Here is a 13431-nt window from a genome sequence, read left to right on the forward strand (position 1 = left end):
CCAAGGAATCGAAAAAGTTATCATCTATATTTATTTCAGGAATTGTTCTGTAATACATTTCAAGATGCTCTTATCATAAATGGATCATGGTTTTGATACTATTAAACCAAACTGATAAACTTGGTATTACGATCCGATAAATATGCAACTCAGGTTGCCTATAACCCTCCCATCACCCTGCTATAACCCTGTTATGACCCTGCTATAACCCGCTATAACCCGCGTATCACCTTCTTGTAACCCTCCCACCTCCCTGCGGCTATCGTGATATATGCCTGCTGTTACCCTGTGATAACTGCTATAACTGCTGTTTGTGTGTCCAGGAGCGATACCTGACAGAGAGATATGACCAGCTGATGCAGAGATGGCTGAAGAAGATGGAGAGACTGGAGAATAATGCCAAGAGAAAGTAAGAAAACCTCCAAGGGAGGTTACTCTAGATAACCTTTCTGGGTATGTTGTGAGGTTGAACAGCCTCATTCAATACGTAACTGACACATGACTAGAGTCCCTTGTGTCTTAGCCATGCCAGTAGCCTGCTGGTCTAGAGGTTTGAACAGCCGCATTCAATACGTAACTGACACATGACTAGAGTCCCCTGTGTCTTAGCCATGCCAGTAGCCTGCTGGTCTAGAGGTTTGAACAGCCTCATTCAATACGTAACTGACACATGACTAGAGTCCCCTGTGTCTTAGCCATGCCAGTAGCCTGCTGGTCTAGAGGTTTGAACAGCCTCATTCAATACGTAACTGACACATGACTAGAGTCCCCTGTGTCTTAGCCATGCCAGTAGCCTGCTGGTCTAGAGGTTTGAACAGCCTCATTCAATACGTAACTGACACATGACTAGTGTCCCCTGTGTCTTAGACATGCCAGTAGCCCTCTGGTCAGTCTCCGGGGCATTCCAGGCAGAAGTCTTCAAATTCACTACAGGGATTTTTCCAAAAGATTTTGGGGCACAGGTGGCCCAGTCATCTAAGGCACCACGATTCGCTGTGCAGAGTTGCGTCCCTTATGCATGCCAGAAACCTATGATTGTGGGTTCAAAATACCGGTTGGCCCCAATTTTGTGTCTTCGTTTGTCACCCCGTGCTCATGGGTTTCACCGATGTGGTAAATGTCTGAGACCTGCATCACTTCAGGCTTTCATCCCACATTAAGCTGAAACGCTGTGATATAACTGGAGTACTGTTAAAAGCAGCGTTAAACCCAGCGTTAAACCCAACTCACTCACTCACTCACTCCAAAAGATTTGTGTCTCCTACTTAATAGATATTGTAGCAAGTTTCTGTTCCCTATTCTACATTGTTCAAAAACTGGACACAACTATAGAAATTGGCAAGTTCAACCTTACATTCAAATGAATTGAATTAAATCAGTGTATGGTAACATTTTGCCTATAAAGCACTATTAAAGCACATTTAGCACAATCCAACAATATGAGAAACAAGGTACAAGATTATTTGATTCTATTCTGTAACACTGTTCTCAAAGATTTCGCCATTGGGATTTCATTAAAATTTATCAACTTTTAACCAGTGATTGACAAATGAGTATAAGATTGTACGCACAGATTTGAAAAAGTAAATTGGTTTTCCGAAACTCTCATTCTACAATGTTTAATGGCTCTGTTTTTATGGGATCCTGCAGCAATCGTCATATACATGTCAGTCAACAGTGGAATTTCCTCTTCTGTTAATTAGGCATTAATATTTGTGTGTTAACATTTCTTTCAGAGCAAAAGATGCCAAAATGAGAGAATTTTATGAGAAGATATTTCCCGAAATCAAGAAGTCTCGGGAGGACAAAGAAAGGTTTGCCAGGTAATAAGTCTACTTGTACAGGTGATCAGAGATCATTATAACTATGCTGATTATGACCCTTCTAAAAACAAAGCTGTCAAGCGATTGGGTCCAGTATATTTATCATAATAGAATTGAGATATATTACACTATCGAAGATGATGAAATAGTTACCATGTAATAAAATGTTCACATATTTTCAGTAAGATCTGGCAGGAGTTTTGTTAATCATTAGTTAGAACATTTTGCTCATCATTGATAATTAAATGATTTGATTAGTTTGAGTAGGAATTAGGGGTGAAACGATACAGCAACGTCACGATATGATACGTCAACTCATGGGGAAACTTCTTGACAATAAATATTTCAGAGCAGGTTCAAAAGGAAAAGCTGGCTGTAGACACATGTTCGTAGCGGCTATGTTTAGTTGTGAACTTGAAAAGCTATTACAACACATTTTACCACATTTGACTGACAAAAATTCTGAGGTGGGTGTGGAGGTCATTAAAGGAGTAGTAAGTAATTTATTTAGCAACGGTACATCTTGTACCGATACAGAAAGGAACGTATCGTGTATTGTATCGTCACATGAAAACTTGTATCGTTTCACTCCTTGTAGAAATTTCTCAACCTTGTAAGTCCTCTGGATATAAACACCTTACCCATTACTGAAACTCCATTGAGGTGGGATGGCCGAGTTGTTGCAGTGATTGCTTATAACAGAGACATAAGTTTGATTCTCTGACACTATCTTTCCAGCCAAATCTTGGTGTTCCACACTGAGAATTGACTGGTGCTGCAGTAGTGTTCAAAGTTGCATGAGATCAGCCTCTAACACATGGGTTAATTAAGGGGGATAATTCACTGGCTCTATTTCCTCACAATGTACTGAAGCCTGCTCGCTAGTTCCTCCTCCCTCATTCATATCACTCATCATAGAATTGTCAGCAGTTCCTCATAAGTTCATTACAGGGTGCTGTTCCACAAAGCCGTCGTAGCGCTTAGATGATCGTAACTGCCATATTTGAACATAGACTTCCGACAGTCGTAGCACAAGGACAATCGTAGCTCCCATACTGGAACATCGACTTCCGACAGTCGTAGCACTAGGATGATCGTAGCTCCCATACTTGAACATAGACTTCCGACAGTCGTAGCACTAGGACAATCGTAGCTCCCATACTTGAACATGGACTTCCGACAGTCGTAGCACTAGGATGATCGTAGCTCCCATACTTGAACATCGACTTCCGACAGTCGTAGCACTAGGACAATCGTAGCTCCCATACTTGAACATGGACTTCCAACAGTCGTAGCACTAGGACAATCGTAGCTCCCATACTTGAACATAGACTTCCGACAGCCGTAGCACTAGGATTGCTTTTTGGAATGCGGCCTTTGCTATTGTGCTAAGGCAGTGTGTGAAATTTTAGATTTGAATAGCTGGGTTTGATTTACTGTACCAAATACAAGGAGAAACTTCGATCTGAGTCAGGAGCGGTGCGTCAGCCTAGTGGTTAAAGAACGGGTTCGGATCCCCACATGGGTACAATGTGTGAAGCCGATTTCTGGTGTCCCCCGCCATGATATTGCTGGAATATTGCTAAAAGTGATGCAATCTGAAATCAGACCTCCTGAAAAACTGTCTTCTGGTATTATATCCGATGATCCCGTTTCGAACATTCATATTCAGCTGTATTATAAAATGTTTTAGCTCACTTGAAATTCAAGTTGGCCTGTCGGGGCAATTTGATTTTATTTTCTATAGCCAAAGAGCCAAAAATGAATTAGACACAGCTTATTTCGCACACTGCACTGAGGTCATTTTTGTCTTTGATTTGTTCATTCATTGATTCCATCTCATATCATTTGCTGCTGAGTGGCCGGCCCAGTTGTGAAAGGCGAAGCAGTTCATTGCATTCCATAGCTGTGATTAGATCACAGATCCACTCAACTAGGAGGCCTGGTCTGTCAGCGCCATTCCCATGCCCATCAATCAGTGTTCCCGTTTACCGGTAATTACCAGTATTTTACCGGTAAAATTAAGCTTGGCCAATAACTCAGGTGACTGCCAGTCCCTGTGGACCAGAAAATAGAGTACTTTAAGAATCTTTGTTTTTTAACAAAACATTGGCAATATTCATATGAGTATATTTTTCAAACAAAGTCAGCTTGTGTGTTACCATCTGGGTTCCCCCTTGTCTGTTTTTAGTGCAAAGAAATAATATAATGCTTTGCTTCGAGGTTAAATAGAAATTTTTTTAAAAAGGAGAAAATTCTGACTGCAGTTTGTGTAAAAAGTCATGTAGATCTAACTAAGTTACTTCAGAGATGACGTCATTGCACTGAACATGATGTTGAAAGAATTTCAACAAGGTAATTTTCATGTTTTTTATTTGTTCAAAGTTAAGACCGAAAAATTAGGGGGGACTGGTAATTTTTAGAGTTTCCACTCCAGTAGCACTGGCAGTTTCAAAAGCCAGCGGGAACACTGCATCAATGACCTATGACCTGCCTTTCCTCCAACACAAAGCTGACATGCCGTGATATAAGTGAAATACTGATGAAAGCGGCGTTTAACTCACTCAGTCACTCACTCACTCACCGCTTTTCCAACCCCTGGCTTCTAACCGTGAGTTTAGTCCAGTGCTCAGGTTGCTGCCAGCCATCTTGCAACATTTATTGTTTCATTTTGCTTCATCAGTAGGGTGGGTGCCAGAAGCAGTATCGCATATGCACGGAGCGAGGCTGAGCTCGAACAGATCATGGACGGATTACATGAACAGGAGGTTTGTTGTATAGCTAGCGTTCCTGTTGCATGATGGGAGGGCTGTGAGGCAGTCGTAACCGTGAGCTGTTTGTCCATGTCAACAACCTAGGATATAAATTGCATGTTATTGTTATTATTCACGCCTTGCTTTTATATACATGTTTTTTCTGTAGTACGATTAATTATCAAGAGGAATACATTTGCAGGGTTTTACTGGACTTGCAAAAGTAGGGGTCTAAGGGACCCCAAGAATTTATTATCCCCAACCACAAAGTGGAAGGGGGATTAATTAAGGAATGGTGCTGTCCATCTGTCAAGTTTCAGTTCCGGAGCAGAACTACATATGTCTTAACCAAACTTAGCACATAGATAGGTCTCGTGATGAACTGGTACCTTTTGATAGTTTGGATTTTTTTTTAAGATTTTCCATGGCAACGACTTTGACTTAGTCAGAAAATGGCGATAGGAGGGGGAAATGAGTATGTCATGCTTGTTTCAAGGGCAGTATGAGAGTCCTGTAATGGAATGAAATGGTGCAGTACACTGTATGTTTTTATGATTACTTAAGAGCCTGGAATGAATCAGTGATCATGTGGACAGTGGTCATGATTGATGGATGAAATGGCAGACACCAATAACTGCTCTTGGTGTGCAGTAGCTCCAATGAATATTATTGTGCGTCCCAAGGGACGCAGTTTATTCTCCACATTTGTGCACACTGGACACTAGGGCTGCAACAAATACACTATGAGGCGGATACGATTAGTATCATAGATATAGGGTAATGAATACGAATATTAATTCACGAATACAGTAACAAGTCAGCAGTTGATGTATTATTTGTTATATTCAGTGAGGCAATAACAACATAAATTGTTTGACAGGGTTTGTTAATTTATTAATATATTATTAATTTATATACTGCACTTATCCAGGTACTAGTATCTGCTCAAATGCGACAATGACCAGTGACCAAATTAAATAGTATAAGAGTGTTGTCTTTTGAAGAAATCTATGCATAAAATATGTTCTTATAGGTATTTTTTTATGTAAATGCACATGCTTGCATATTCATAAATATTTGATTCTTGTGGACACGAATAGCTAATTCAATTCATGAATGGATACGGTTCGATTCACCGAATACGCGAGTGAAACGTAACAGCCCTACTGGACTCACACTTGTGAGTCACGTAAAACCCTGCCTTTGTTATATATTTCTCAAATTGATAGGAGTACTGAAGTACTATTTGGTTTGGTTGAGCCTATGCTATGTACATCATATAATGCTATTGGTTGATTATTATTATGATTGTTATTATTATGAAGTCATTAGTTTGATATGCCATGGAATAATTATTATATCCTTATTAGAAGTTGAGTACTGTACATGTTCAGTTTAAAGATTTTTTTTTTTGTAGGTTGTTTTTGCATTTGCAAGACAGTTTAAGTTTGCTTGCAGCATTGTGTGTGTTGTCCTTGTGGCGTCGTAGTTGTGGTGTCGTAGTTGTAGTGGGAGTTAGCCCTGCTAGGCACTGGTGTATGTATGTGTGCTGGTACCACCACAAGCCTCCATTGTCTTGTGTGCGTGTTTACAGGAGGAGGATAAGAAGATGCGCAGCTACGCCGTCGTGCCGCCAATGATGCTAGACGCTCGACAGCGGAAGTTCCGATTCATCAACAACAATGGGCTGATCGAGGACCCTATGGGAGACTATAAGGAGAAACAAATTGTCAACAAGTGGACGGAACATGAGAAACAAGTTTTCAAAGAAAAATACCTCCAGCATCCAAAGAACTTTGGCCTTATCGCACAGTATCTTCCAAGAAAGGTGAGAACCATGTTTCTAAACTCCACTTAATGTTCTTGCCATTTAATGTATTTTCTGTCTCATTGGGCAAAAGCATCAAATGTTGAAAACAATACACTGTTTTAAATGCTTGAAAATGACATTAGATACCACTTGCTAAATGGAATTTAATTGTTGCAACCTTTTACAGAGATGATGTCGATGATGATGATGATGATTTCGATGATGATGATGTTTCAGACTGTGGCAGAATGTGTTCATTTTTACTATCTCACAAAGAAAAGTGATAACTATAAGCAGTTGCTACGGAAACAGAACATGAAAAGAAAACGTTCATTACAGAAGTCACAGGTAGGTTGGTGTTGAAGATCCAACGACTGTCTCTTCTTATCAATACAATTCAATGTCACCTGTGGGGTTTACATAAAAAGTCCCAAGCATCCAGTTCTTGCTTCATCGGGATCCGTCCCTTGGGCACGACAGAAACCTATGATTGTGGGTTCGAATCCCGGTTCGCCCCGATTATGTTTCTAGGTTTGTCAGCACCATACCCGTGCTCGTGGGTTTCACCGAAGTGGTAAACGTCTTAGACCTGCATCACTTCGGGCTTTCCTCCCACATTAAGCTGACACGCCTTGATATAACTGGAATACTGTTAAAAGCGGCGTAAAACCCAACTCACTCACTCATCGGGATCAGGTCACAATGGGTAGACTATAACTATAATGACGTCTCATCAACTTTGCTGTCACTCAATGATATAACTGAAATACTGCTCAGAGTGGTTTATAAGCCAATCCAAAAGTAACTATAGGTACAGCCAGCCTTCTAGAAACTGTCCTATTTCAAACTGACCATTCTATCCCGCCATGTTCATGTATACAGGGGAGGTAACTCTAAATTCCACTTGCTGCGCCAACAGTATTCAACATTTTACTAACCCTTCAATCAGTTGCTGCAACTAACAATTACCAGCAATAATTATTACACATAGGGTTAGGATTAACTGGCACTAGTGCAAATATCATTTCCCACGCACCAGTGTATTGTTTACGTCATCCGGACGGCATTGTAGACGTCATTCGATTCTTATTGTGACATCAGGTCAAACAAGAAACGTCATGATAGCTGAAAATTGTTAATGTTATTCGACAATTGTGATTTTTAAGACCGCAGTCATGATCAATGCAGGAGCTCAAAAGGATTCAGAAATAATGCGTAATAAAGAAATTATTACACTCACATGTGTGTCATACTGATTTTACGAAACTTGTGAAAGAATTCATCAATGTAATACTCAGGACATTATGACACATGTTTCGTAAAATCAGTATGACACACATACTTATATAATAACATCTCTATACTTACAAGAGTCTCTACTGCCACGGAACACGTGGGCTGACTGTTGTGTTGTGTCTTTCAGCAACAACAGTCACTGCAGCCAAAGGAAGAGTCCCAGCAACGCCAAGATGATGGTGATGAAAACAACAAATATGTCACGCTCAGGTTCGTTACTCAGTATTCAGGGACGTGTTTCTTTACACAGGGGTTCAATATGCCACATCGGCACAATGTGTGAAGCCCATTTCTGGTGTCCTCTGCCGTGATATTGCTGGAATATTGCTAAAAATGGCGTAAAACAATACTCACTCACACGCTCCACTCCGCTCCGCTCCACCCCACCCCACCCCACCCCACCCCACCCCACCCCACCCCACCCCACCCCACTCCACTCCACTCCACTCCACTCCACTCCACTCCACTCCACTCCACTCCACTCCACTCCACGTCGAAGGCTGGGTTCGATTCCCTAAATGGGTACAGAGACTCTTTCAGGTATCCTCTGTCATGCAGGAATATTGTGAAAAGCGGTGTGAAACCTCACTCACTCTCTTGCTCCCTTGTGTAGACTGATGCTCATGATTTCAATCACTGGATTGTCTAGTCTAGACTTGATTCTTTTCGAATGTTGCTGAGTGAGGCGCAAACAACAAACAAACATACAAACCACATGAATGTGCAGATGCATGAATGATTGATTCATGATTGAGTCATTATGATTTGTCAATCCCTTTCTAATGAGTTTTCTCCAACAGTGCTAAGAAGGAAGAAGAAAAGGAGGCAGAGGAAGAATCATCTGATGATGAGGTTACCGTGGCAACTACAGAGGGTGAAGGTATACCTTTGTCTCCATTTATGGCAATGCAATGATTGTTGTTGATTTTCATGACGAAAGCTTGAGTTCGATTCCCGACAAGGGTACAGTGTGTGAAGCCCCTTTTTTTTGTTATGGCTGAAAAATTACTCCATTGTAACTCTGTGGGAATTCCAGGTGAGAATATCTCATTCGCGGCTGTCAGTGACGGAAGTAAACAAAAATCTCCGTGCTCAATGGCGTCAAACACCCTGATTTGTCTGAGCTCCAACAATAACAAACGCTCATGGTGATATGTACCAATCAGAGCGCTTGGCGCCATTGAGCATGGATATTTTTGTTATGTTCCATTCTGACAGCTTCGATTGAACTAATATATCAATATGATCACCCAATGTAGGGAATAAATTACAAAATATTAAGTTTTGTGGCATGCAGGGTGTATGTGGAGGGAAGGTATTGTGAACATGACATGCGTACATTCCCATGTAATTTATTCATTTAAACTATACAGCCAATTTCAACTTTGACCAAGATGTGAGTGACATATCTTGTCTTGGCCCCTGCTTCAGGGGCCTGTGACTGTGTGATGATACTGTTCAAAGCTGTCTTAAGCCAAGCTCAGTCAGTCAGTCAGTCAGTCAGTCAGTCAGTCAGTCAGTCAGTCAGTCAGTCAGTCAGTCAGTCAGTCAGTCAGTCAGTCAGTACATGTTGGAGGACTCGGTTTGCAGGAGGGGTTCATCAGTGTGCAGTATGCAAGGTCCAGTTGGAACACTTTGGGATGAGTCGACCCCTTACCCGCAGCAACTGTGAGAATTATGGGATGTTAGAAAGCGAGGTGAAGCCCGAGATGCGAGTGTGCAGCAGCTGCCGATGTCGCTCTGTCCGTCGCAGATACACACAGTGAGTCCATACATCCTCCTGCTCATCCCTAGTGCCACTCTTGGCGTAAATAGCAGGGACATGTAAACAGTCCGGGTTTGAACCCCCATCCTTTTCCTGCTCTGAAGCGGATCACTTTTTTAGTGGTGGTAGTAGAATAAAAATGGATGTTTGAACCCTTTATTTAAAATAAAATTGACCTAAAATAATGCTGAAGTTTCGAGCTTTAAGTAGTAGAAATGTATTAGATGTTGAACCCTTTGTTGAAAGTAAAATTGACCTAAAATAATGCTGAAATTTTAAGCTTTGAGTAGTGGAACTGAAATAGATGTTGAACCCTTTATTTAAAGTAAAATTGACCTAAAATAATGCTGAAGTTTCGAGCTTTAAGTAGTAGAAATGTATTAGATGTTGAACCCTTTCTTGAAAGTAAAATTGACCTAAAATAATGCTGAAGTTTCAAGCTTTGAGTAGTAGAAATGTATAAGATGTTGAACCCTTTAATTAAAGTAAAATGTACCTTAAATACTGCTGAAATTTCAAGCTTTTAGACTGAGTTGTATTTCTGTCTACCGTAACTGGGTGATTATCAGGCCATGGCGTGAGCCTTGGTGCATTATTGCTAGATGAATCCCATCATCCGGAATGTTTTTTGTCCAGATGCCCTGTGCCTACATGCAAGACGCCTAAACGTAAAGTGAAGCGCCTGCGCCCCCTGCCGGCTAAATGGAGCGAACTAACAGCTGAAGTGAAGGAGCCCATTATTAAGGAAATGCGTAAGTTGCCACTAGTCTGATATACGCACTGTACTGGGTATGTACACCTGTCAAGTCATATTCATGGATATATTGTCACAATTACATATGTGTTGTCACAGGTACATGTGTATTTTTACAGCTCTATATCGTTACAGGTATATTTGTGTACTGTGTTGGGTATTATAATAATACAGTCTTTATTGTGGCATTATTGCGGTAGTCCTATACAGTACGTAAAAGACAAGCATGAAAAACAACTGTTTTAAGACATTTTTTTGTATTTATATTTTTATTTCAACTGCGATACTTTTCTTTTTTTCTGATCTACAAAGTACCTACCAACAAGCTAGTTTTGCAGGGTATTTATAAGTAATTTTAAGAAGTAACTCCTGTGGCAGTTTTCATTAGAAACGATTTCAGATTTTATTATGGTCAAATAGAAATCACTTGACATGATGAAACAAGTTGACTTGAAGACTGAAATGACTCAATGGGAATATGTTCCAGAACTGACAGATGAGATAAGCAAGTGTTGTTCTGCCTGCTTCAATCGGATAGCTCGTAAACTCGGTACCAACCCACACACAAATGAGCCTATAGTAGCACTGGTCCCAGAAAACTTGGACGGTGAGGATTTAACACTCCACAGTCATAGCTTTAGCTGTTTTAACACCTTGAACATTTCACATAGAACTTGTTAATCAACTGTAAAAATTATCCTGTTGGTGTTCTTTTGAATTTCTGAGAACTGCTTTTAATATGATTTCGGAGAGTATGAAGAAGATGTAGCTGTACTGGTAGTGTGGTTTCTTTTATTATTTGGACTTGCAAGAACTTGAGAGTCAAATATCTGTCGCTGGTGACTGCTGTGTAATTAAACAGATGAATTTTTTATTCTTCTTAAAGTGAATATCTCCGTTGTAGAAGTTGTAGAGACCTCGCGGTGGACGGAGGAGGAGATGGAGGTGGCCAAGAACGGTGAGTCGTTGTCCTCGTTTTGCCGCCATCAACACTGTCCATGCACACAGCAAGTGTAGGTTCTGTATAACACTGCATCTTGAAGCAATCTGGTATGAAATCTTAAGATTGACCTGGCTAAATTATGTTTAGAAATTCAGTGTATGGTATGGGATCCAAAAATTTATTGATTTCTTGGTTACATGATTCCCATCTCCCAAGCCTGTTTAAAGAAACAATAAAAACGGGATCAAGCTTCCCTAAGAGACAGTTTAAACAGGCTCTTAGCTTGTTTAAGGGTCGATTAAGAAGGGCATCAACCTTGTGGCAGAGACGACTAAAAGAGGCATCAACCTTGTCTAAGAGATGATGACAATGGGTGTCAGTTTGTTCCAACATGTGACCCAGCTGATTGTGTTTTATCATTCACTTATGGCATACATCTTGCTCAGCTGTTTGTCTGGAACAGAATGAATAAAAAAACCAAATTTTTTTGATAAGCCCAATTCCCTGGTTGTGATGATCTGCTTGTGTGTTCAGGTCTGAGGGAACATGGCCGAGACTGGTCTGCGATAGCTGGCATGGTCGGGACCAAGACAGAGGCTCAGTGCAAGAACTTTTACTTCAACTACAAGAAGAAATTCAACCTGGAGGCCATTCTCCAAGAACATAAGGACAAGGTGAGTCCTTATCCAGTTGTACCCATGGAGAGGCCAGAGCCTCCACCACGTGATTGGCTTTCTCAACCACGCAATTGGCTTTCTCAACCACACGATTGGCTTTCTCAACCACGCGATTGGCTTTCTCAACCACACGATTGGCTTTCTCAACCATGTGATTACGACATGTGAGAGACTTCATACCTGATATAACTCCTATGTGACCCTGAGGAAGGTTTCTGACATATGATTGGATGACTGGGAAGGTCAAGTTCATTCAGTATGAACTAGGCATCAAAAATACCTTGAGTATTTATGAATGAGTTTTGACCAATATTATCTCAAATTCAGGGTCTTAAATCATAATAACCTTTGGTTTACCTCAAGATAAAGTCAAGGTCACTGGAGGTCGAATAATGAAACATGGTTCAAATCTCTTAAAATTTCAGATTAATTCATGAAAAATCGCGCATGATTGTGTCAAATGTCAAAGTCGCTTGATGAAGTCAAGGTCACTCAGTGGAACATGGAAATCCCCAAAAGTTTGTGTACACACAATATCATGAACATTTATGATTAGAGTTTGACAAAGCTTTTATGAACATGATCTCTAGGCAGTTCGTGGCTTAGATTAAAGGTCAAGTTTATTAAACCGTAAGTGCTCATAACTTTGTTATTGTAGAAGCTAGAAGCATAGGACTTTTGATACAAAGTTGTTCTGCATTGGCCATGTGTTTTCCAAAACCAGAAATAATGTTATTAAAACGGAAAGTGCTAATAACTTGGTTATTAAGGAAGCAAGAAGCATTGGACTTCCTGTTTCAAAGTTGAACTGCATTGGCCTCATATGGTTCATGATATGTAGTAGTATTGGAAATATAAATGAAGTACTAAAGGCTCAGAATAATGATTATTACTGTACTGTGAACAGGCTGACAAGCGAACAACGTCTATCTCTGAGAGTGTGGCATCGACAGTAACAGCAGCCTCGGATGCGGAGATGATGTCCAGCGATGAAGACAATGGTGCAGATGATGACTCCGACACTGCCAGCGCCCCCAGTCCCACAACATTGCCCATCGACGAAGGTGAGTCAGAAAGAGCATCATATTAGCAGAGAGCACAGAGACAATCGGGGGCACGGATTGCCCAGTCGTCTAAGTCGCCGCGATTCGCTGTGCAGAGTTGCGTCCCTTGGGCACGCCAGAAACCTATGATTGTGGGTTCGAATCCCAGTTCGCCCCGATTATGTTTCTAGGTTTGACAGCACCATACCCGTGCTCGTGGGTTTCACCGAAGTGGTAAATGTCTGAGACCTGCATCACTTCGGGCTTTCCTCCCACATTAAGCTGACGCGCCGCGATATAACTGGAATACTGTTCAAAGCGGCGTTAAACCAAACTCACTCACTCACTCACTCACTCACTCACTCACTCACTCACTCACTCACAGAGACAATCTTTCTCAAAAGAGGGGTGTGTTTCACACAATCAGTATGTCTCTGAGACAATGATTGTAGCACTACTACTACTGTGACTCCTATAACTTGAACTAAGTGTTAGCCGTGAGGGGTTCCAGGTTCCATGGTTCATTGTGTCATCATATCCCAACAGCATGGATTTTTGCTTATGATA

The 13431-nt window shown here is 41.0% G+C and overlaps 1 protein-coding gene across 6 annotated transcripts in view; it reads left to right on the forward strand.

Annotated features, from left to right (window-relative positions):
- LOC139472335 (nuclear receptor corepressor 1-like) overlaps positions 1-13431 on the forward strand; it is a 124051-nt gene that overhangs the window by 93010 nt on the left and 17610 nt on the right. For 4 of the 6 annotated variants that reach the window (XM_071254790.1, XM_071254792.1, XM_071254795.1 and 1 more), the window contains 13 exons: positions 324-409; positions 1737-1823; positions 4507-4591; positions 6171-6404; positions 6624-6734; positions 7810-7892; positions 8483-8562; positions 9273-9444; positions 10084-10199; positions 10689-10808; positions 11088-11159; positions 11679-11818; positions 12729-12885. In XM_071254790.1, the coding sequence (XP_071110891.1) occupies positions 324-409; positions 1737-1823; positions 4507-4591; positions 6171-6404; positions 6624-6734; positions 7810-7892; positions 8483-8562; positions 9273-9444; positions 10084-10199; positions 10689-10808; positions 11088-11159; positions 11679-11818; positions 12729-12885 (1543 nt within the window). The remainder of the gene's footprint in view (positions 1-323; positions 410-1736; positions 1824-4506; positions 4592-6170; positions 6405-6623; positions 6735-7809; positions 7893-8482; positions 8563-9272; positions 9445-10083; positions 10200-10688; positions 10809-11087; positions 11160-11678; positions 11819-12728; positions 12886-13431) is intronic. The other 2 variants (XM_071254791.1, XM_071254793.1) reach the window with 2 other exon arrangements.

The sequence above is a fragment of the Haliotis cracherodii genome, unplaced genomic scaffold, assembly GCF_022045235.1.
Source record: "Haliotis cracherodii isolate W230 unplaced genomic scaffold, xgHalCrac1.p SCAF_24, whole genome shotgun sequence".
Classification (NCBI taxonomy): Eukaryota; Metazoa; Mollusca; class Gastropoda; order Lepetellida; family Haliotidae; genus Haliotis; species Haliotis cracherodii.